At 38.2% G+C, this 26,835-nt stretch overlaps 1 protein-coding gene across 14 annotated transcripts in view; it reads left to right on the top strand.

The window, feature by feature from the left end:
* LOC140664093 (protein muscleblind) overlaps positions 1–21,897 on the top strand; it is a 378,997-nt gene extending 357,100 nt beyond the window's left edge. For 13 of the 14 annotated variants that reach the window (XM_072888827.1, XM_072888826.1, XM_072888838.1 and 10 more), the window contains one exon: positions 494–13,688. In XM_072888827.1, coding sequence (XP_072744928.1) covers positions 494–1,846 — 1,353 coding nt within the window. In that variant the 3' untranslated portion in view covers positions 1,847–13,688. Of the gene's footprint in view, positions 1–493; positions 13,689–19,410; positions 19,496–21,758 lie in introns of those variants that run through there. The other variant, XR_012046388.1, reaches the window with a different exon arrangement.
* The last annotated feature ends 4,938 nt before the right edge of the window (positions 21,898–26,835 follow it).

Raw genomic sequence — 26,835 nt, 5'->3', positions numbered from 1 at the left:
TTTTTGAGTTATTACTAAATTTATAATCGTGAAATGAAGTGTTATCGATGATAGCGGAGGTAACGGCGGTTGTTTTTCACTGCCTTTGTAAAACAACAATGATATCACAATTTTGCAAAGATTCAAATGTAATTCCGTGTGATGTGATTGTTTTGCAAAGAGCGCGAAAAAAAATAACTGTAACAGTATATCGATATCGATTCATTTTACGATATTAATTCGCTACCGCGAATCACTTTTAAGCTTGATCGTTGAACGAAAGGACTCGGTCTTTCGATCGTTTTGAAAAGCGTCAAACCCGACATCCCCTGCACGGCTGGATCAAGAACACTCATGAATACGCAAAAGAGAACGAACAATAATATCGTATATCGTTGCCGGGCCGAAACGGAGTCGAGGCTTTCACGAAGAAGGAAGCTTCCGCTCGAGCGGCCAAGCCGCTCGTATCATCACCCGTACTAATCGTAAATGTTTTTTGCAATTCTTTTTGCAGGCCTTCCCAGGAATGGTTCCGTATAAACGACCGGCGGCCGACAAGTCCGGCGTGCCGGTCTATCAGCCTACCGGCGCGACGACCTATCAGCAGTTAATGCAGCTACAGCAGCCCTTCGTGCCTGTGTCATGTGAGTACACTGGAACACCACCCCTACCCACCCAAACTTCTAACCAATCGGTCGTGCAACCCTCGAACGTGCAAAGCAACCACCACGCGATGGTGGTGCAATCCTCCTCCTCCTCCTCTCAGGGAGCCGCCGGCGCCACAGTCAATAACTGCGCCGACGCCAACAATGGCGTGCTGATGGATCCCTGCAACAATCCGCCGCCGCCGCCTCCGACCGCTGACAATAACAGTAACAGTAGTAACGGCAATAACAAGCAGTCGATTACTACGCAGAATCATGATGTTGAAAATACGCGTAACTCTCCCGAATTGAATCATTCGAGTCCGTCATCGCTGCAGCAACAGCAGCAGGTGCAACAGCATCAACAGCAACAGCAGATCAATCAGCTGGCTCTGCCATCAGCGATGAGTCCGTTAACCTCGATGGCCGGCCTGACCTCCATGCCCGGGATGGTGAATATGGCCTCGATGGCCTCCATGGCCTCCATGGCGAACATGTCGTCCATAACGAACATGAGCTCCGTAGGCAATTATAACGCTGCTTCCAATATGGCGGGTCTAAATATGCTCAACAGTCTTGGGATGACCTCCAGTTTATCAGCCCCTCTCGATCCCGCGGCTCTGGCCAAAGAGGTCGCCCAGAAAAATTACGCCAAGGCTATTAAAATGTCGCAAGTTTCCCAGTCTTACGGCATTAGCCCACTGGCCGCGATCAATTATACCGGCGTCGCTCTAAACAAGCAGAACCTCGCTGTGAATCCCGCGGCCGCCGGGAATCCCGCGGTGGCCGCCGCCGCCGCCGCCGCCGCCGCCGCTGGTCTGCAAGCCACCGCGGCGACTCCCAGACCTGTCATCTCGAGTCTGGCCGGTATCCCGAGCGCTTTGACCTCACCGCTGTCAGCCGGTATCCTATACTCAAGACCGCCGCCCACGGCCACTCCGATTAATCCATATTCCCTGATCAGGCAGCAGATCCTACCAAATCCCTATGTCCAGTCGATACCAGCTGTTGCAGCAGCTAGTGCAGCGACCATGCAGACCAATCCCTACGTTCAGAATCCGTACGCCGTTCTACCCGGAGTGGCCAGCGTACACGGGGTACCAGCCGTTCCGCAGATACCGCAGATAGGCAATCCGGCGACGATAGCGGCACAGCCGCAAGTAGCAATTCCCGTCAGCTCCGGGGTGATTATGCAACCATATAAGAAGATGAAGACATCGTAAAGATCCTTGACCGCCAGCTCGGGAGGACTCGTCTCCTCTCACGAGAAAGTACTGTTCCTTTTCTTCTCTGGGCACCTCCTGTTCTCTCCCTCGCGTGAACGAGCGTGATCGATTCCGCGATTAGTCACTACGGATAATGATTGCCGCTATCGCGATAGCGCGATATATTTTAATAATTCTAGAATTAAAAAGATCTTTACGGTTAGCAAAAATTGATGCAATGTATCGTAACAATGATTACGTTACAATGAGTAGAGTTTTGCGGTCGCTTTTTGTAGGGTAATCTTAGTCGGTGTCAAATTAAATACTGACTACATTTAGATATAATCGCAATTGCATAAGCAAAAAGTTTGCTTTACAAAATTAATAAAAATACATTAAATCTATAATTCATCGAAATAATTATTTGATACTTTTGTTTGCGCGAAACCAGATGGGAATTAGTCCTAGAATGTTATATACTACATGCTGGAGTTCAATAAACTCCCTTTTCATTTATTGTTATATAACTTTTCTATCTCTTTTTTCACTGATAGAAAAAAAAAATGTACGTTTCTTTTTTGTATATTTTTTGTGTAATTTTACAAAATATCGATTTGCAATCTATTAGCTTTAATTTTATTCAAAAAATCGCGTATTTTTTTATCTTTAACTGTAACGTTAGTGCAACGAGAAATGTAGTAAGACAAGAGTGCAGTTCTAAGATTAATCTCCATCACCGGTGCTCAAGAAGCGAAAAATCGGTCAGTGTTCGCGAGAGGGACAGAATGTTTAGCTGAGCGACTGCAAAGCGAGAGATGAGATGCTGGTATATAAAAAAGATAAAAAAAAAAATAAAAAAAAAAAAAAACAAGTTCCGAAAATAGATTCATTTTCTAGTCAGACATTGTCGGTAAACAGTGCCTTATCGACCCGATTCCATTTGGAGCGTTTCGAGCGTACAACCGCAAAAGAGAGAACGGTAAACAACGCGAGGAAGTGCGAGATTTTTTCCCGCCGCATTAATTACTTGCCCGAATGATTAAAGGAGACATAATAACTATACCGTTCCGATTTTGTTACTGTCGAAGTGAATCTGAAACGACTTGCCGATGAAGAAAACCGTGTTCGAAAGGAGGGCGGGAGAGTCTGCGAGACATCGAGCGTGGCCGAAAGAAATAATATCAATTAATATTTTATTTGCTTTCTTTTTCTTAGAATAATAATGGCGATATTTTTGCGCAAATATATTTGTAGAGATAGCTCAGCTTTATCATTTTAATTAGCATTATTTTACCGCAAAGAGCATTGTTAAAAGTGTTATGTGTCGTTGCGCGTGACTGTTTTGTATTCTTTTTTTTTCTTTCTTTCTTTTTTTTTTTTTTTAATAAGACAAATTGTAAATAAGTCAATATATATTCGCGTCGTAAGATTGGCGCCGCAATATTTTTATTTCGGAACTACATAAATTTCTGTGTTATAATCATTCGTCCAAATTTTAACATGTAACGTCCGCCAGAAGGAAAATGAAGACAACGCTCGGCCTATGTCACGTTATGTGCGATACTTGCCTTTAAGTAGCATAATGTTAATCAGCGATCAGATTAAAATAATTTTTGTGCGAAGTTAGATTACTATTATTTTGTATATTAGAATAATTAATTAATTTGTTTGTTTATGTAATGTAATGATATGTTCGAAATTTTTTATTTACTCGGTTTAACGCATAACGAGATTAAATAATCGCGCAAATTGTCGCATTTTTAGTGTTATATAGTACATTTAAAAAAAAAAAGAGCTGTTTTCTTCGTTATCACATAATGTGCGAGATATATTTTGAATTATATATACGAGGCTCACACAATGCCGTGATATATTTGTTAATGTTTAGAGAGTTGTTTTAAAATTTTTATTGATTTGACCTGTATTTTTTTTTCCTTTTAGATTTAAGGATATATTATATGATAACATATATATTTCCTAGAATTATCTTGCACATCGACGAGAATATAAATCCGGCCGGAAGAATATCCGGCGGGCCTTTATTTGTCCTATAGTATTTGTAAAATTTAGGATAATCGTTTGCTTTAGTTAGCGTATCTATATCTTTAGCGTAAGAATGCTCGAACACAACGTACTCTTCTGTCCTGATGGATTCAATTCGGGGGAGTCTGTTGCACAAAATAAACTTCGTCAATTCGCGATCTACGAGCTTATGCATTTAGCCGAATGAGAGAAGTAGCAGTTGACGAGAGAAAAAAAAGAAGGGAGAAAACGACGGATCCGCGAAACACGCGGATGCATTTACATGGAATTCAAGGGAGAAAGAGCAGAGAATAAAATACAATAAAATGGTCTAATCTTGTATGGAGGCGGTGAGACGGGAGGAGAAAAAAAAAAACATCTCGTTCCATCCCTTTTGCAGGAGATGGAAGGAAAGCGAACGCGTTCACATGCGCATAATATTACACGACCGCGCAAAAACAGTAACACCTAAGACACTCACACGATATTTAGATGATAGATACTGCGTATATTTTTATTAAATTCGCGCGTATAACGATAAGAGAGAATAGCGGAGAATTATGCGGTGCTGGCTTTTCGTACACGTCTCACGAGAAAAAGCGAGCACCTGCTTTTACTCTCTCTCTCTTCTCTCTCTCTCTCTGTCCGCATTCACGTGTCTGCCAGTGATTTGAAAGTTTATTTAAGTCGGGATGCATAGTTGAACACACATATACATATATATAATGAGTTTGTAAATAATCTTTCTTTATACAGAAATAAAATTGAAAAATATATCTATCGTATATATCGGAGCTACACTTGTGTATATCTGTATACATATACACGTATATGTGTATACATACATATATACAGGCACGGAAAGGAGCACTCGCTGACACGTATAGCGGAGAATGAACGAAACGGCCGGTCGCGTATCGTAATTTCCGCAAACCGGGAAATCGAGCGAACGAATTGTACAACGGTAGGAATTTGTGTATATGAAAACGCGGAAGAACAGAACAGAGGTGAGGTATTTCGGTGAGGATCCTCTTGTACGCAAATGAAATTTACTCTCTCGACACGAGCTTTTGTTCCGTTCACGATCTTTTATATCTATTTTAAATCGTAAAATTCTAATTTTAATCCGGTCGCAAAGTGGCGAATTGCAGTCGCTAAGAAATTTATTCGGATCGCATTTTACACTTACACTTATCTCTTCTCCGTGCTAAGTTTGGCTCGAGAAAGCACGAAACGCGAAAATGATGGAGAAGAGAGATGTGCATAAATTTCCTCAATCTCTTTGGTTCTTTCGCGACATTGGAAACAACTTCTTCCTCAGGGTCATAACGTCATCTATGTAAAAAACGCACAAGAATCAGGAGTAGAACAGGAGTCATCTTATAATGATTCTAGAGTGGCGATTTTTATATTATAATATACGAATTGTAAAACACGTAGATATTATATGGTAAATAATGCATGAAGTTTAAACAGGCTTGAGATATATATATATATACATAAAAGTATCTCTCTTTCACCTATTTATCTGATGTCGTTGTCTATGTAATAATCTTTTTGAATCTGCACGTAAATAAATAAAGAAGACTAATACAGCAAAAAATAATATAGCATATTTTTAATGATATTTGAATGATTATTTCATAAATATCTCTTCCATAGCCTAAACTATCTATTTATAAGACTGAAGTTTATATGGTTGTTGTTTTCATTTTTAACGTGATTACAACCAACATATTTTAAACACTAATTATTCTACATTTGTAATTCACGAATAATCTTTTGATTTAAAAATACATTTTTATTTGCTTTAAAATTGAGGAGATCTTCATTGAGGTTTTCTTTGTAAAGTCAGTAAAAGTAGTACATCACTACTCTGGAATCAAACTCGAGAATTTTCAAGAATACCATGGTCTTCCATAATGAACGTCATACGAGAAAATTCTTCGACGCAAACGCCGTTTTTTGTAAGCACTATCGAGCAACGGAATTTATCAAAACGCATGTCCCGAGATGAAGAAATTGTTTCTATTCTCACGATAAACGCGCGTGCGGATCCTTTGTGATAATATGTAATGTATGACACCTATACGTACACATGTACACGCACACACTATTCTCGCATGCGCGTAACACTGAAATAAGATATAAAATAGCCCTTTCAGTGCCCTTGATTACACACAACTTATCATGCCACATGCCATGTAACATGTGACGTCATCGGCGCTAAAGGGCTCGAGAAGATGACAACGCGCGCAATGTCATCGACGAATAAAATCTTTTAACTGATTCTCGAGCCGAGGATTCGACGATGATGCGCGAAATTTCGCGTATTCGACTTGATAAAACGGCTCTACAAAACACAACGGTCCGTAGATAGTGAGAATCGTCGACGACGATAGGCTCGAGCCTGAAAATAATCGGACCGACACTTTTAGGGTTCCTCAACAACTTGATGTCTACAAATTATATACGTACATTATGAGAGGGTGGCTGATCTTTTTTTTTTTTTTTTTTTTTTGAAAGTCACACCGAAAACACGGAATGTAACGTTCTTGCTCGATGCCCAGAAGATGAATTAGTCATTGCCATTGTAGCAAAATGTTTCCTTAGAACTGTGATTCTTTTGTCTCGCAATGCCACTACATACTTCCACATAAGAGAAATGTTCGTTATATTTTACTAGAGGAGAGTATTCTTCTAAAAAAAAATATGTGTATTAGTGTAGCGCATCTTGTACGATGATGATGGACAAGCGAGAAGACGCGATCCCGTGTTTTCGGGGTGACATCGGCAAAACAGCGGAAGTGCCTTCCCCTTGCACTCTATACACCATTGCACACACACGCGTATACAACAGAGATGCCTACATTATTTAAACTCGCGACACAAGAGAGAAGCACTACGATAAAGAAAGAACTTACACGCGCGATATATATGATTATATTTATATATCCTTATTAAAAAAATTATAATATTAATAATAAATTACATATATACACGTACGTATATTTGTCGTTGTTGCATGTAAGTTAAACGCGATGCAACGAAAGGAGGAAAAGAGTATATACTTCGCAAGATAAAGCTGGTTACAGGAAATTATTTTGTGGACTATGTGTATATATATATAACTGCAACTATATACACACACATGTTCGAGTATACACTATTACGATAGAGAGACATACACTATTACGAGAAAGAGAAACATTTTACGAATATAACTATATACATATATACATACATACATACATACATATAGTATTTATTATTATGTATACTGTATACTGTGTCTTTAAAATTCTTCATTGTACATTATTATACATATATGTATGTAAACATATATATACACGCATACATATATATACCCAGACTTACACATATGTATAATATCGATATATCGAGAATTAATTGCATAACGTACGACCCCGGGAATGTAGATGCAAAAATTTGGCGCATCTCCGCAACAATTGTACGCGCGAGTCTGTCCGAATTCTTTCGAATCACCACCGTGTTGTGTGTACTCGCGTTTTTATGTGTGTGCGTCCCGATGCGTCAGGATTGATGCGTCGTCCTCGCGCGAGGCACGACGATAAGATTGATGAAACGCGACAGCTTGCGCCGCCGACTCGAGATAGATGCAGTCGATCTCGCAGTCCCGAATGCGTATTTTTTTTTTTTTGCGCGTGCACGCTCACACGGGGTTTGTCAAGGAGTCAGCCAGTATTTGTAATAATAATGCTTGAAAAATGCATGAATATTTGTTTTATTAATGCTTCTTCTTATTTCATCTCTCTTTCTATGATAAAAAGAAAAGTGAAACAGAACTCTTCCCGAGAGACTCGCTATTATAATCCCCTGTGTAATATTTACATTTATATATATATATATATATATTATATATATATTGCGCCCATTATATTGCTCACAGTCTTAGCCTCGCTTCCTGCTTCCCTTATTTTTTAATCTCCTATCAATCTGTCCGATATTCGATGCTTATATTGTAACCACTTTCTTTTCTCCATTCTTTTAATCTGTATTATTATTATTATTATTATTATTCTTATTATTATTATTATTATTATTATTATTATATTATTATTATTATTATTATTATTATTATTATTATTATTATTATTATTATTATTATTATTATTGTTATCACACACGTTGTTTTTTCCGCTGCGACCGGTGTTCCGTCACGCCGATTTCCGATTAGTTACACTTATGTTAATTTCGACGATTATTCCCGCTGACGCTCTCTTAAAATCGCAAGGTGTCCCTTCAGTGTCACGTGCCCTCGGCGGTCCCTTTATTGTCGCGATCGTTTTATCCGCGAATTCGTCGCAAATTCTTTCTTCTGTGATTCTCTTTCTTCTGATGCAGATCTCTCTCTCTCTCTCTCTCTCTCTCTCTCTCTCTCTCTCTCTCTCTCTCGTTCTCTTTCTCTCACCGCCGAGAACACGCAATGGAGTTACGCCAAGCACGCGAGTCTTCTCTTAAGATATCATATGTAGATGTTAGCCGCTTTTACTATGACGAACACCGTAAAAGAGTGCCGTACGAACTCGCTGTCCTCTTCTTCTTGCCTCTCTACCGCTTCCCGGTTCTAATCTCTTCACATCCTCCGCCTACCTTCGTTTCCTTTGCCACCTTCACGGCTTTTCCCGCGCTTTAGTTGCGATATTTTTGAGGCACGGAGATGTATCTGGGTATATTAATGTCTATACCCCGCCATTCTCTCCGATCTCACACACACATACACACATACACACATACACATACACATACACATACACACCGTCGACCCTTGATCTCTCGATCCTATTATTCTATACAATCGCCATATATATATCAAGCTCCGTTCCCCGGCAAAGGTGGTCGATCGTCATCGAGAAGAAGGTCGGCGCTCTTATCGCGTTTTATCGTTACTCTGACAAGTCGTATATTTCGGATGTAACGTAAGATAAATTTCGAGACAGTGCCGGAATAAAGATCTTATGTTGCTTCGGTCGCTAAAATCTTTTATGCCACAAAACATATAACGTAAATTCATATAAAGCTAGATTTGCGGTATCGTTATTTTTTTTTTTTCACGAGACTCGAAATTATTTACGCTACGTTCGTAGTACGCGGCTTTTGTATTTTTGAAAGATTTGGGATTTTTGATCGAAGAATAGATACACACAAAGAATTGTTCGAAATAAAGTTATTATCCCGATTATTGATTAATTAAAGCATGTAATGTGATGTAATGGACTTAGTTTCTCTTATTACGACCTTTTTCAAATATTCTGATACGTCCCCCACTTCATCATCCTGCATTCCTTTCGCTTCCTCTCCAGCTTTCTTTGTTACTCATCGCTAAGCCTGCGTAAGATGTGCGTGTGTGCCTAATGAGCTCTTCCATAACGCTTGGCACAATAAGCCCCTATTGTAAATATTAAATCTCGACGAAAATATCGAAGATCATGGTTCCAAAAAAAAAAAGTGATCGCAATCTACACAATAACGTAAAATTTCATTTCAGAGACAATCAGTCTTCGTGATGATGATTGGAATCGTTGATCTTCGCAGGTCGTGCTACGCAACCTGTGCGATAAGCTAAGAGGCGGTAAATGATATTTTTATCAAAAATTGTTTTTCCGTTCCAAGGCTATACAACAATTTAATTATTATTATTATATACGATTTACGAACCGTGTAATCCTGCTTACAGCCTCGTATCTTATCGCAGCAAAATTACTTCGCTAGCTGCTTCTAGACGCGCCTCGTTTGCCGCTTCCGTCATGTTCGACGAGCAGAGCCATTCACAGCACGTAATAAATCGCAAGTAATTTTAAGCTATTTTCTCTTTTATGTCGTCAACATATGTAATTTTTTTGCGATTACAAACGTGCATAATGAATTTTGGCTGCGAAAAGGAGAGCCTTGGGAAGACCACGATACATCCAACAAGTCAATGCAATTTGCTTTAGCGTGCAATAAATAAATACATATATTTTAATTATTAATAAATAGACACAACTGCACGCAAATACGTAAACAAAAGTTTATGGCTCACGCGCGTACGGAAGCAAATTAATCCGGAAGTGCAGTCTATGACGATTTCAGGATGATTTGTCGTTCCAATTATCTGGATACAATGAACAATTCGCGAACACAAATGACGGATTCCAGCGTGATTGGATTCTTCCATTAATGGTATCAATGATCGAACGGCGGCGATCTAATTGTTGCTTGTTGTTTAAGCATTTATATCGACGGAAAATTCCAGAGAAAACAAAAATTTTTTTTTTTATACTAGAAAGGTTCTGGTATAGTAGTACTATACTACTATAACGTACAAGAGCAAGTCACTTCCTGCGCTCTCGTGGCTAATAAAAGATTATATATGTGCTTCTGTAATATAGCCGTCTCTCCACGATCCTTATCAGATTTGCCATTAATAATAATCAATATTTTTTATTGCTGTCTATCTTCTTCTGTGCTCTAAAGAATTTGAACGCAAAAGCGACGCTTCCTTGCATACCCGCATACCTGCGCCGATATTAAAATCAACATGCAGCACTGTTTCCAATGTAAGTATCGCAGTAGCACTTTATTGTATCGCATATGCAAGCTTTAGCTCCACATCGTCATTTTAATAAGACTTATTCTACTATATATAATACTTGATAGGCTACTTAGAACGTTGATGTAAAATCACATACTTTGTAGTAGATACAGAGTAAGTTCATGTGTGCTTACTTCAGCCTGAGCGTCTTTTCCATACGACATATTCTAGTTGAATAAGTAGCCCCCCGATTTGCGTGCTAAGTGCATTTCCTAGAAATAAATGTGAAAATCAAATTCGCGAAGAAAAAAAACGAGACATTTAAATCTCTGGTAAGGTCGCAATATATCTGCGGAGAATTAGGGAACAAAAATCATCTCTTTGGTAATGAAAATTCATTTAATACGTTAATATAGTAATTGAAGATTTAAAAACGAAAATCTCAGAGAAAGTACAGTAATTCGGGATAAGATCTGAATAATAAATTATAGAAACTGTGTGAAGTAATTCTGACAATGAGTATAAATTTTACAATCAAAATTTCAAGTTTTCTCATCGACCGCTTCAATTTTACTTTCAGTCTCGCTGTTATTATACCTCAAGTTGATTAAAAAAAAAAATACGACTTTATAAGATTTTTAAATTGATTAAAAAAGGATGTGCGATTGAAATAATTCATGCAACCTAACGTAAATATATATAATTCCAGAGATTTTACCGACTCGAAACATTTGCTATTCGAAACGTCGTTCAATTTTAGTCGAAGCGACTTTGATTTACACGGATTTTGATTCGACACTTCCTGGAAATGCATCAATCGCTCCAAATGGGAAGTCATCTGTACCTACTGCCTGGTCAAACTGTCGCCTCGACAAAACTCGAATAGACACTTACTAGCGCATGCGAAACACGGTGTAACGTAAAACGCAACGCTTGATAGAGCAGGAGAATGCACGAGAGCGTACTCGTTCGAAGGATTCGCTGTCTGCGGCTCCGCTGATTTTTTTTTCAAGCGAGAGTCACAGAAATGTGTTTAGAAAAATGTGTATTTGTGATTAATACACTTGTATAGTGCTCAATACACTTTTGGTTCGTTTGCAGCGCAAGAAATGAATGGACGTGCGACTTCTAACGACAGGCTCGAGACGAATGTGTGCCAGCCTATACTATACACATATATGTTATCACACACGTATAAATACACACATAGAGATAACTACACGCACACACACATACGTCACTGGTGCATGTTAAAACGCGTTCGTTCATGGTCTCTCTTTCAACTTTCTGTTTCATGCTTGCCCTCGCCTGGATATATACCCACCGCACGTCTTTCAACCGAAAATTCACCAACACGCATACCGTTTGACCCACCACCTCCGCCGACGCTTTTATCCTGACTCGATCCCGATGCGACGTCCTGTGTGGCCTACGTGGCGCCGATCCAATCCCCCTAATTGATCTGCAAAACCTTCGACGATTGATCACGATGGTTCCCTACGATGGTTCCCATCACCCCACGATCCTGCCCTCACATCTCGATCGGATAATTATACGATTGTCCGACCAAACTCTCTCGCCACTCGTATACGTCGGAAATTTTTTTGCGAAAAAAAAAAAAAAAAAAAATTAACACCATGACGTTAAAAATGTTTGTTTACCGCCTAACAATCCGCGAAACAATCTCACGTGCTTCACGACGTAAACGACAACTGTGTAATAATAACGACGCGAGATATTGTTTGTTGTACGCCACTTAAAACTCGATCGGCAAAATCGCCAATTATTTTTTTATTTTTTCCCGCTCGCTAACCAATCGTGGACGAACTTTGGCGATGGATTTTGTCGACGCTCTTCTTCTCTCTCCCTCTCCTCCCTTTTACCTGTTTCTCACAATCGTTGAACTTGTTTCCCGTTTGTTGACGGCCACGCCGAATCGTTCGATAAATATTTGGCAAACGAATGAACGAAATAAAACGGCGTACGGATTCGAACATTGTCGTGCGACTTGAAAACGATGGTTCGCGGTGATAAAACGAAAAATAAACGAAATGATAATGCCGGTGCAAAACACACGTGACGTATATACGCTCATCGATGGGTGGCGGCGACCTGACACACGCTCCTGTTCTCCGCTTTATCACGTGCTTCGGCCCGGCCGGTTGATTGATTTTTCCCGAATTTTACCTCTATATCCGGATACATATATCTATATATATATTTATTTATTTATATATATATATTTATTTATATATATATATATATACATACGCGGGCTTTTTATCGTGCACATACATTTATATATAATCTCCCATTTTTTCCGACATATATACACGTATATATATATTATGTATTATTATAATGAATATTTTCTCTCTTGAAATGCTGGCTTGGTATGTGTGCACCGCATTATTTCGACGCCCGCCCATCACCCGCGGATAAAATCAAAATCGGGATCCCATTATCTGCGCGACACACTCTGGTACATGCGTTCGCCGAAACCTAAAAATGCACAATAATGCGTGCGAACATGCGTACTATACACACATACACTTTCTCACACGCAAATAATACACACTCGCTTTTTACGTGGCGATGCGTTTCGAAATTCGCATCGCACACTCGACCGTGCGTGTGTAAACGCGAATTCGAAAAAAAAAATAAATAAAATAAATGAATAAATAAACAAAACGCGCGGGCGCTACGTCAAGCCGACGATTTACACTTTCGTTTTCCGTAATTTACGCTCTCATTTTTCTCACGCGCTTTTTCACTCGCGTCCTGGCGTGTTTCGCGCGCACATTTATCGGAACGACGAAACGGCTGCGACTGCAATTTAACCGACGACTCATCATGTTCCCTCGTGTGGGGTGTTTAATTAAAAAAAATAATAATGTCATTGACGAAATGAAATGAACGATGCGCATTAAAAAAAAAAAAAAAAAAATTTTTTTGGAACCGAACGATAACACACGAAACAAAAATTCGATCTTACTGTCGTACATGTACCTGGATGCTCCGAGGACACGCTCCACGCGTGTCTCCTTTGATCTGGTGCCTTCTCCACCGAATTCAACCGACTGTGTGGTAATGAAAACGACCACCAAAAAAAAAAAAAAAAACTACCGATACTTGAAAAAAATACCGTACGAACACTGCCTCGTTTGCTGCATGTGGATCGCCTTAGCAGCCTTAGCCACTGTCGGGGCCCAAGTGGTCCCCCAAAATGCTCACTGTGTCGTCTACACAGACAGCTGCGGACAGGTAGACTCATTATTGTAACCAGTTTTTTATCCGGTCTCGAGTTTGCATCACACGCGCCGATCGCATGATCGCGTGTGAGACAAGTCCCTCCTCGATTCCCTGAAGATCGTAATCGCGAGGTGACTGCTCTTCACATCGCGATTGAGCTTCAAGGAATCCCATTCTATTATTTCCTTCATTTTCGCATTGTTTTTTCGATAAAGCATTGCACGAATGATGGACTCTATACACGCTACAACATTTCCTGCCCCGACGTAAGGGATTAATTTTTCGACTTGAAAACGTATGGTGCCCCGTGATGCAAGCTCGAACTTTAATTGCTGCTAACCTTCGAAGTTAACGAGGGAGAAGGATAATCGCGGTTATCGCTCTATGAATAATCTGCTTTTTCTTATTCACGCACCGCTTAGATAGCAGGAAACTTGATGTTTGTCCGATTAGTTTAAAGAGCGAACTCCGTTCCGTTTAATCCGCATCTCTCGGTAACTTTGGCTAACACGTAGCTTTCGGGGGCATCTCCCTCACGACTGCTCACCGCAACTATAACTGCGAATAACCACTGCCTTTTATCTGGTGTTTGTCTATTATTATACCAGTAATTATTATTATGCTATTTCGAAAGCGTTGTCGTCACCTACGTCTCCCCCGCCCCCTCTGCCCCATATATATATACACACAGGCATACGAACACTCATACATACACGATATGAATACACAAACAAACCTGTTCACAAAAAAGAAAAGAGATGCACGCTTCTTATAGAGTAATTAGTATGATTAGTACTTTTGCAATTAAACGATTTGCCATGTATCTATATATTATATATATATATATATATATATATATATATACATACATATATATTATATTATATCTATCATGCCATTGTCTTGAACCGCTTGTCTGATTAACGTTGCGCGTTATTTGTGGATGAGGATATTGTCGGGATGTCTTTTAAACATTTCTTTGTATCCGTGTTACAATTGAATCTAATGCTACCGTCTGACAGCAACTTTCACCCTTGTACGCTTCAGTATTCTATTTGTTTATTTTTTTTCTCTCTTTCTCTTTCTCTCTATCTCTCTCTCTCTCTCTCTCTCTTTCTTTCTGTTTCTTTCTCTCGCAGTGCATCTTATCGCAAGTAACATATACAATATGAACAGCTGTTACGAGTGTCGGGCGTGTATACTGTGCATGCTCATTAATATTACACTTTCATTGACACTGAGAGAACATGTATCGTGCAACAACCAGGAGGCGTGAAGCATCTCGATAATTTACCCGTGGTATAGAAATTCAGTATGGAAATTATGATTCTCTTTAGCTACTACAATATATTTCCTTGCTAATTACACTTTTTCTGAATCGCTTGGCATAATTATCAGAAATATCAAACGTCAGTTTCAATCTCTCTCGTTTGGAAAAGATTAAAGTACGAAAAGACTGTAAATGCTTTATAAATCTATTAAAAAATAAATTGTAATTTTTTATTCATTAACAATTAAAAATTACATCGCCCTATATATATTGGGAATTATTTTAATTGTATAAAATATGTAATAAAGTAGTACATCATCTTTTTTTAACATATTAAAAGGACTTTAGAATTATTGTTCGTCTGTGTCGAGCACTTGTATTCATGTGGAAATAGTTTGATTATAAAAATTAATCAATTCCTCTATTTAAAAAAATGCAGTTATAATAATTCATATCCTCCTGGTTGATATCGTATGCATCGCGTCATTCACATTACACGATTCGTAGTATTCGCCATAATTATCGGAATGATTCGAACGGCGTGTCGTGTGCGCTTAAAAGTTTGATCATATTTTTATTTGTTTGGAAAAAAAATCTATAGATTGTTTTAGACAGCCGTGGTATTTTCATCGGGCAATGACAATGGCGTGATTTACGATTACGTAAATTTAAAGGGCTACGGAAGAGCCGACAAAACATGTCGATGTCTAATATTGATTTTTCGAAGATATTATAATAAATAACGGAGTTGTACTTTTGCTTTCCGAATTATCATAGTTACGAAAGCTAATGTTATTTTGCAGTCAGAGAATCGAACAAATTTGAGTAATTTTAATTCAAATCGAATATATGCCTCGCGCAAATCTTTCAATCCCGAGCGACTTAAGGATCGAGATCTTTGTCACGACTTGAAGCAGATATACACGCAGCTTTAAATCGCTCGAATCGCTCAATTCCGCTTACTTGGTCAAAGAACGACACAGAGTGTCTCTTACGCTTGCACTGATTGCTTGCGACGCAATTAACTTATTACTACAGAATATAGAATACATGGATACATAAAGAATAAAGAAACGCGCGAGCGCGAGCTTTTACATAAGTCTTTGATCGATAATTCGAAAACCAATGACCATTTCCATTGACAAAGCTTTCCCCGCATATGAAGGACGATCGGATTCAATAGTACCGATCGTTACGCATTGTTCTCTGTCGAAAACACACAATCACTTATCTATAATATTTGGCTATAATATTTAGCTCTGTCGTTATGGTTGCGGAGTCGCAGTTGACATAGTGTTGAACTTATTTGCAGTAGAATATTATTAATTTGACGGCTTATACGACATATATCCCACATCCATATTATACGATATTGCCGATATAACCGCTGACTATCCAGTTCTTCTCTCCCCCCCCCCCTTTTCGCCATCGCAGCCGTCCCCCTCGTCATTTCGGTTCGCTGACGTGGATCACCTGAGAGAGGACCTTCTTTCCTCCCGTAGCTTTAGTAGTGAGTGAATGTGTGTGTTACGGTCCTGTAATTCACGTACGCGAACCGAAAGCGATGGTGAGTCGGCTTTTGGCAGCACACTAACGCTTGGGTGATGACACTGTATTATCATCATCAGCTGATACACGGACTACTCTCGTCGTCTCACCTTCGTCGTCGTAAAATAGAGATTTGACGCTTCGATCTTTTTTTCTTCTTTTTTTTTTTTTTTTTTTTTTTAATCACACTTGATAAGCGCGTCCGATTTTACGAATAACACCTTTACGAATATGATCACCCAAGCAACGATCCCCCTTCTCCCGGGCCATTATTTGCATGACCAGACTCTGTGTTCGTAGCGAGTTATCTCTTACGCAATTGCAAGAATTGTTCATTATAATATGGTTAATATATTATGGTTACATCGTTTATTACTAGCGTTAATATCATTATAATTATCATTACTGTTGCTATATCTTTTTTTTTTATGGCCGTTATTATTCCTATCACCGTTACGTGTTTACGATTTTATTATATTTTTGTGTTACTGATAACTTTATTATTATTATTATCATTATTATCTCATAATTATTATACGAGTGTGTACGGGATAATCTTTTGCCGAGATTTTGTCGAGCGTTTATATTGCGAAGCAAATTATTTTACCGTTACGTTTTATATATATTTTGCACGCTTTTAAATACATATTTGGTGAGCCTATGGTATATTTTTGCGCGGTAATATTTTGTTTCTTAATATATATTTTTTTTTTAATTAATTTTTTTCATATATATCTGTCTGGTAGGTTGTTAATGCTTTGACCTAACGTTTTGCTAACACGAAAACCATTCTTTGGAATTTGATGTTTAATCTATTTGCTGCATTTGTCTCTTATATATTTCGGATATACGAATAATTCTCCTAGATACGAGTGTACGTGTGTGTTTCCGTGTGTGTGTGTACATATAATATGCATACATCTATTTTGCCGATGGGTAATAAAAGGAACGGATAGTAGCTGCAGTAGCTGGGTGGAGTTTCCGCTTCCACTTGGGTTCACTTTATACGTATTCTTTCGATTGCCAATGTTCTGCGACTCGCATTTATGTCTTTCTCTCCACCATTTGCCGTATGTTAAATGTGAAATTATATATTTTCGCGCACGCGAAAGATATATTGCTCGCTTACGCGATTCAAGAAGCGGCTCCGAAACATCTTTTCTTGCCTCCGCTCTGATATACAGCCTCCGGTGCGTTTAATGCACTTAAGTGTGGTATACGCACAGTCGCGTATAGTAGATCTCTTTGGGCGTACATATTATATATATACATACACACATTTGTAATATTGTAATTATCGCTCCTATCTCGCAAACCGAGTTTTACATTAAGCCGATGTTTTCCAACATCGTTTTCGATCGGAAACGAAAGCGACGGAGAGAAAAGTGCTTCGACCAGCATCTCTTTCCGTTGCTTTCTCGTAATTTGTTAACACTAAAAATTTCAGTCTAGTCATTGCGCTGAATGGCCCGCTGGGAAGAGGGCTTCTCCAAATCTGATTCGCAAATTCTATGGCAATGTTCACTAGCACACGATATAAAGTTGTGAAATAATTTTTGAATAAAATCTAGGTATATCGAGGACCAAGCTAATATTCGTATACGTGACAGTTTTGCTATGTGAAATATTTTCATTGGATTGTAGATTTTGATCATACGAAATTTCGACGAAATTTGCGAATTAAAAATTTCCTTGTTTCTAGGCGCGCTCCTTGCACACATTGTGTCCGAAATATCACAGAGATTAGCATAGTGTCTCACACACATACACAACCGACCCGTGTTATAAAATTAATACGTATTCCCTCAATTTTCTCGCCCAGAGTCAAGCCAATCTTGCTAATCCCGATAAACCGCGAATGTATCCATTCGATAGAATTAATACGAGATTTAGCTACAAGACTCTTCTGTCGATCAGAATTATTTTAACACCACGATAAATATATATAATACATACCATAATAGGAAATGCCCTGTTTGAAAACGAAAGTTCTACTGCAAATTTACCACTTAATTCGTATGTGCGAATACTCAAAAGCGACCGTTCTTCACTTTACTCTTTGTTTTTAATTAATAAATTATAACGCGAAAGGGGTATCACAGGAGAAATCATTCTCGAATCTTGCATCTCGATTATCAATCCGATCGCGCTGATTATTCGCACATCAGTAGCAATTAATTAATATTCATATACGAACCGATCTTTTAGAGCATGTAATGAATCGTGGATATGCTCTAACACTGAAGAATCTGAGCGTATGTTTGTGCGAGAAATCTCTCAGTGAGAAAAGGAATGCTTAGAAATGTACTACGACACCCAAGATATTTTCAATGACTGAATTTTAAATAAATAAATGGAGAAAAAAATAAATAAACGTAATATATTTCTTTAAAAAAATAATGGATATTAACATTTTTTTGTAGACCAATTAATTTAATTTATACTGCTACTTTTTTGTGCTTTATTACACGTCAATATCAATAAAGTATAACTCGAAAGAATTATCAGAGACAGCATAGCGATATTTATTTTTCATTTATCCCATGATTAAGCTTTGCATATACAAGGGATACATTGAATAAACTAATTAACGAATACAAGAATGTATGTATAATATGTGTATTATTATTAGAACGATTTTAAATCCATTTCGATATAAAGATGAGAAAAATTTAATTATTGGGTATCGGTATATTTTGAAGCTATCCTAAGAGAGAAAGAGAAAGAGTGGGAGAAAAAGAGAGAACGGTACATGAGATATGATTGTGCGTGTGTGTGTATCTGTGTCTGAACGAATTCTTGCGAGAGTGCATGTGTGTGTGCCTGCGATATCATAAGTTTTTTCTTCTTTTTTTTTTTTTTTTTTTTTGCACATATCATACATCGTATGCCGATCTCATTCGCTATAAGAGTATCTGGCACATTTTCTTTCAGTTACTGGACACCCTCCCGGTGTGCCAAGATTTTAATCGACAAGTGTGCAACCGTCCCGCCTGCAAGTTTATTCATCTCAGTGACGGTGAGTTATTCGGGCGTTATTGAAGAGCGCAGGCTCCCATCATAATGCAGCTAAATGCAGAATAAGTGCTATTTATTTGTGTAAAATAATGGAGACTGTCGTGGAAAAAAATGTTCCATGCGTGGATGATAATTAATTTCGAGATACAAGAGCAGAAAATACGCGTGGGTTTTATTATTGTACTTTATCGTACATTTAAATTAAATTTATATTGAAGCAGAGATTTCGATTTTGTCGCATTTATTTGCCTATACTTTACAAATTTATTTCATCAAAATTCATTAATCTTTAATATTGAGGAATTATATAATAAAGTCTTTTATTTGCATATCTTTGACTTTATGATTTGCACCGATGATTTGCGACCTTTAATATTAAAAAAAAATTAAAATGCTACGGAATGCGATTACATTTAACGCCAAATGTGCGTCGTGAGAATACAAACTAATATCTCGACAGGGAATACTTGACTCGTCGAATTGATATTCATCGGGCGTTTTGGCGATTTTCAAATCTCTTCTGGCTATCGCGGATCGGTATCACAGAGTAACGAGATTTCCGGTAAAATTGACAGTTACTCGGTAAAATAAGCGTATCACGAGCGACGGCAGAAATTCGGCTATTGAAATTCCTGCGTGACGGAACTAATCCCGCAGACAGCAGACACCGACGATTATGGCCTTGTCTTTCTCGCATTCGTCGCTCGATTTTCCACGGATTTGCCAATCCGTGCGTGCGAGACGCGTCGAGCAATTACGAGCAATAAATCATTCGCGGTTTCATCGCTCGGAAGTCCGATTGTCGTTTTTATTTTACTTCCGTTTTGCAACGTCAACGTCGACGTCGACGTCGTGTTGATCGCCTTCATTATCCCCGCGACGTTTATTAAAAAAAAAAAAAAACGTCGCGCCGTTACAGCTCGCTTTTTTTCGCGTTCAGTATGCGAATGATCTTTGCCGAGATGTAACGAGAATTTCTCTTTTGTCAAGCCGCCATCAATTAGGTTCCACTCGCGATAATGAGCAGACCAGGTGAACTCGACAACGCGAAAGAGAAAACGCTTCTCGCCAGCTCGCGAAACAATTAGCGGGTGTATTTTTTACATAATCAATTGCGAATAATGTAGACGTTGCGAATAACGAGCGTTATTTGTATACAGCTGCGAATTTGCATAAATAAATTCCTTTAATATCGATTTGAAAAATATTTATGCGTGGCTCTTGTATATACCCGATGAATATTATTGTATTGTCAAGTTTTCTTCACGACGAGTCGGAGATAAATTATCTTCAATTTAAATAGAAGAGCATTTATATTTAAATTATATATAGAGAATCAATTTTTCTCGATTCATTCTGTACGTTTCATTAGGCAGTACATTTTAATGTTTAAGGGGAAGGATCTCTAATTAGAACGCTAAAAATAAGAATACGATTTTGGAAATTTTTTTTTAAAGAAATTATTAAGCGAATCTCTTCGAAACTTTTAGAACATTTTATTCGATATTTCAACATAATACAGGAATTTTTACAAGTAAAAATGAAGCTCTGAAGTCGAGTTACAGGCGCTCGGCCTCACCACCGATGTAATAAAACTGAGGGGAAAAGTACAGCCGCTAATTTTTATCTAAAACAAAAAACCAAGAATTTTTATATTCTTTATATAATTATATAGTCGATGAACCTCAGACTTCGATAAAAAAAGTCAAATTAAATAACTTTTTTTGTATAAATAATACGAAATTTTTTAATGAAAATCGTTCTTTTTCTTTAAGGTCTCACCATTTTTACAAAAATTTACATTTTTGACTAGTTTTATATAGGTTCGTCGACTATATAATTTTATAAAGAATAAATAAATTCTTGGTTTTTTTGCTTCAGATAAAAATTAGCGGCTGTATCCCGCAGTTTTACCACATCGATAGCGAGATTTTGCGGACGAGCACCTGTAACTCGACTTTAAAGCTTTATTTTTACTTGTAAAAATTCCTGTATTATTTTGAAATATCGAATAAAATATCCTAAAAGTTTCGAAGAGATTCGCTTAATAATTTCATTTTAAAAAATTCTCAAAAATCGGCTTATTTTTAACGTTCTAATTAGGGATCCTCTGTTAATAATCTTTTTAATTAACAACAATTATCGATATCTTGATCTTGAGGAACATTGTTTAACACTATGGTCTCCGTAAATGGTCGAGAATTTGGTGACGTGCAAACATATAATCCGATATATACTGATCCGATTTCTCTGTAAATTTTCAGGAAACGTGGAGGTGATCGAGAACCGCGTAACGGTGTGCAGGGACGCGGTGAAGGGCGCATGCATGCGACCCCAGTGTAAATATTACCACATACCGATCGCGTTGCCGCCGGCACCTTTGATGGCGATCGCATCGTCCGTCTCGCCATAGGGTTGCTCTCGCTAGCAACAGCGAGGCGCGGGGACCGTGAGGAGGAAGAGGACTCGATAAAGCTTGCGCGAGCATGCATATCCATGCACGTCGGGGATCGTGACGTCTACAGGGTGGTAGAGACGACGGCGAACAATGGGAGCGGAAAGAAACGGAGGCGCACTGAGTGAGGAACGTCGTCGTTCACGCCGTCGATTCGATTTACTTTCTCAACAGCACGTCTCGATATTCCCTTTCGCACACACCTCGATATATATATATATATATATATATATATGTGTGTGTGTGTATACGACGTGTATTCGTAATGCACGAAAGTGCGAGTTGAGGGGCACGACAGAGCAAGGGAGAAGAAGAGGAGGTAGGGTGTCGAGGCGAAATTTCTGTCGCGGAGAAGGAAGAAAATGTATAGGTTCGAAACGAGTTCCTTTTGCCTTTATCAGAGAAAGAGAGATTGTAAATCGCGAAAAAAGAAAATCGGAGAAAAATTCAAGGTGATCGTGGAGGCTAAAAAAATCGAACGATAATCCGGCAAATGGTCGCAAAGAGGGTACCAAGAAATATTCTTTATTGATTATACAATGTGAGCTAGTAACCAAAAGTCTTCCTTAACGTTGTCTTTTTTCGCATTCGATTTCTATTTGGCTTCCTGTGGACCGTCGTGTAAAAGCCTCTTGGCGAATTTTGGAACGCTCGTCGAGAATATCCTAAATAATCTGGAAAAAGCCGGATGCGAGATTTCACAACTTCCACGATTCCCTTTTTCTCGTTTAACCCGTTTGTATCGCATGGAGTCCAAGTCTCTCGGATCAAGTGCAAAGCCCCGACGATAAAGAATAATGTTTTGTCTCGACAGGTAAGCGTTAAACTCGAATATATCTTGGGCCCCATTCTTCTCACGATCGAACGAGTTAACGAACAATGATCCACGTGCGATCCAACTTGGTTCAAATTTCTACTTCCTCGAGAAATCACGCATCAAAGTCCTTTCTCAGTCTTCATCGATGAACGATAGTTTTCTCGAGAGCAGCAAAATACAATTAAAGAGAAAGAGAGAGAGAGTTTTTATTCTTGATCCTGACTTTTATATATCTTTCTGAATTTTATATATTATATCGATATTTCGAATACAATTAATTTTGCTTCAAGCTCATGAAATCTGAAAGAAATATGGAATAAAAATAATTACTATATTTTTCAAAATGAAAACTAACGAGATTGACTTTGTATTTTTGCTCAGCCATTGCACATACTCGAGAAAATTATGTTTTTGTATGCCCAGGATTTTCTTCCTTCTCCGGACTTGCAGTGTCTTCATTCGCCGTGACATGCAGTGCACGTTCGCGCAACGCAAGGCATGCTCTTGAGAGAGAGTCCGGAAGAGAAAGAGGTCTCGAAAAAAAAAAATATTGTATATCCGCGCCAGATTTCGGCGTGAGAGAAATCGTAATTGTATCGCATAAGTAGACTAGCTAGGGGCTGCGAATCAACGCAAAACGACAAAACGAATAGATGCTGATCTTAAAAAAAAAAAAAAAAAGAGGTATGCAGAATACAAAATATAATGACGATAAATATCGAGACGATGAGTGTGAGAAATAATTTACACGAGATATGATATATAAGACGCGGTGAGCGCGCGCGCGCGCGCGCGAATATAACGAAGTTTTTTATACTCGTATATAACAAATCTTAATTATATTTTGTTTTTATGATAATAATGTAAACACGTGTGTATATATACATACGAAGAGAGATATGTATATGTATATGTATGCATATGCGAAAGGGGATGTAACAATTTCGCGCGAAGGGGAGCGTAATAATACCTGTAGTTATCGGCGGATTGATTGACGATGATTAGGCGAGCGATGCCAAGTAATGATCGGAAATGGAACGTCGGAATTGTCGGAAACTGCGAAGCGGTCGATTCTCTCGCGCGAGGAGAGGAACAGGAAGCCTTAGGACGTGTTTTACGCCGGCTAGACTTTCGCGATCGTCTTACTTGGTTCGCGAGAAACTGGCAAAATCGCACATTCTCTATAGGCGGGTAAACACTAATTAATTACTACACTACGACAAATGTATATGACAAATTTATATGCATACGATAAGAAATTATATTTAATAACTAAGGATATATGAAGAGAGACTTCTGGAAGTATGAAGCGATCGCGAGAGGAGATATCGCGAAGAGATATTCTTGGTGCGTGCGAGAGCTGTCGAGAAAAGAAGAAGAAAAGAAGGAGAGGCGAGAGAGAAATCGTTTTATATCTGCTCTTCGAAACAAACGAAAAAAAAAAAAATCGATCCGCCTAAGCCGCGTGTATAGGTTTACACGATCGATAGGGAATAAGTTTATATAAGTTGTTTCAGTCTTCGTAATAATATTGTTGCGTTAATATCTTTTAATCAATAATTATATTTCCGTAGTATATACATATATAACGCGTGAAGGACCCTCCTCCATCGGTCGAGTCTTTCGTCATTAAATGCATTCTTCATGATAATTCTTTCGTGCACGCTTAATTGCACTCTTCGAAGCTATTCTTCAAGTTATGCTCCACGATTACGCGTGCACTTTGCATATATATATTCGCGTCTCTCTGCGAATCTCATTTCTCTTTTCATAGTTTAAAATTTGAACGATACATTCTCGCGCGTCCAGAACAGATGTTCCGAGCAATATTTTTTTACAAAGTATATATACATATGTCGAAAAAGATATTAATATTAAGGCACGCTTGCGGACCTGATTTTCTCGTCAAAATATCTCCAAGAGTGATTCGCTCATTTGAGAGAATTTGCTCTGAAGAGAGAGAGAGAGAGAGAGAGAGAGAGAGAGAGAGAGAGAGAGAGAGAGAGAGAGAGAGAGAAAGAGAGAAGAGAGAGAGAGAGAGAGAGAGAGAGAGAGAGAGAGAGAGAGAGAGAGAGAGAGAGAGAGAGAGAGAGAGAGAGAGAGAGAGAGAGAGAGAGAGAGAGAGAGAGAGAGAGTCTTAACTTCCGAGTCTGCGATCAGCATAAGACTTCCAATTTCACCATATATGCTAGCACACGTGGCAATATAAATATTTGAAAGACATTTTACCGTCCAGGAGAGGCTTACACCAACTTTCCCGACCAACGATACGATACGATTTGATCTATCGAATATATTCATACCGAAATACATTGCGAAAATGAAAAATGCACTTTTGAACTAGTCATGATGATGGATCAGGATCCTTCACGCATCCCTTTTTTTTTACTTTACTAATTGTTATATCGTATTATTCTTTTTTTTAAGTTAGTACATTAATCGTTTAATCAATCAATTTGACGATAATATAATTATTTAAACGAAATTTAGATATAACACAAAGTACTCTAACGACAAAAAATAAGTATAAGAAAGAGAGACGAGAGAAGCCTACGGATATAAAGTAATAAATAATAAAAATATATATATTAAACGAGTGATTAAAAAGTTAAGCAAGTAAATGTTCCTGTACAGCATTTAAGAATCAAAGGACACTCTTATCAAAGCAAAAGGAAAAAAAAACAAATTAATACATCTTTGGTATTAGAAGGGAAAGATCCGAGGCTGCCAGTAGGCGCGAATATAGCTGGAAGTTCAACTTTGTAAATTACTCGTGTACATAAAATAGTATTATTGCGTGAGAAAAGTAACTCGGTTAGCACTATATACAGAATAAAAAGTACTGAGGATTCTAGGATCGTCATCGATTATCAAATTGTTCGTTAAATAAGTTCGCGAACGAGCGGGAAGGGCGTTTTATACGTTATATAATATTACGTTATATAATAATTTGTTTTATAACTTACATGTAATTCCTTTGCGACGAATCACTCAGATTTCAAGGTTGACTTTTTTAAATTTGCTCTTCCTTTTTTCTTTTAATATGCTTCTCTCTCGACACTGTAATTCTAGTCATATGTTTTGAAATTATTTAATTGTATTTTCGTTGTTTCTTCTTTGATATATACGTATATCGTCGCTTTTAATTCCTAACGTAACGTCACAATTTATACGTTCAAATTTTTTTATCTACTTTTCCGTCTTTAATAACCGTCGATTATGCGATAGATATTGCTACAACTCAAGAGGGATGTACATGTAAATTCATCGAAACGAATGGGGAAAGACATACGGACGAGTTCCTCCGTGCCCATACTTAGTATGTACATAGATTTAATTAGATATGCATAGAGAGGAAGAGAAAGAGAGAAAGAGATATATACATATATATATATATATATATACGTTATATTATATAAAATTAAGTACAATAATCTATATGAATGTCCATTTAAGTGATTCAATGACACCACGAAGAGGAGAGCGAGATATTTTCAATTGTGATTCCACTTAGAATATACTCGATACTTTCTCTTAGAGACCCGCGCTCCTCGTCTTCGGGATATTTCTTCTTCTTTGGTATCATGAAAAGTGAACTAGATTTTTCCCCGTTTACTACGTCTTCGTACGGAAAGACACCAAGAGCAGGAACGATATTCAGATATTCGTCCCACTCGCTGCCAGCCGCTCAGCCTGTTTAGACGAGCAAAGTCCTTCGAGAAGTTATCGATAACTCCTCCTTTCGTGTCGTCTCGCGATGGTACGGTTCGTTAAAGCTCAGGTACACCCTGATCCCGACGCCCTCGAAAACGAGATAAACGACCGGGATGCCTTCGGCTTATTTTCGAACGGATTTTCCTCTCTAATCGCTAAACGATGAATTAGTTTTTAGGTAAACAAAAAAAAAAAAAAAAAAAACGGTCACATACAGACAACGCATCTATAAAGAGCGCGAAATTAATCGTCGGACAGTACTATACCCGTCTTTCCCTTTAATACCAAAATCTCTCTAGTAAATACACAATGTAAACGAATATTATAATTAATGATATAATTATGCGAATGCAGA

This window comes from Anoplolepis gracilipes, chromosome 3 (assembly GCF_047496725.1).
Source record: "Anoplolepis gracilipes chromosome 3, ASM4749672v1, whole genome shotgun sequence".
Lineage (NCBI taxonomy): Eukaryota > Metazoa > Arthropoda > Insecta > Hymenoptera > Formicidae > Anoplolepis > Anoplolepis gracilipes.
This window is presented reverse-complemented; position numbering and strand designations above follow the sequence as displayed.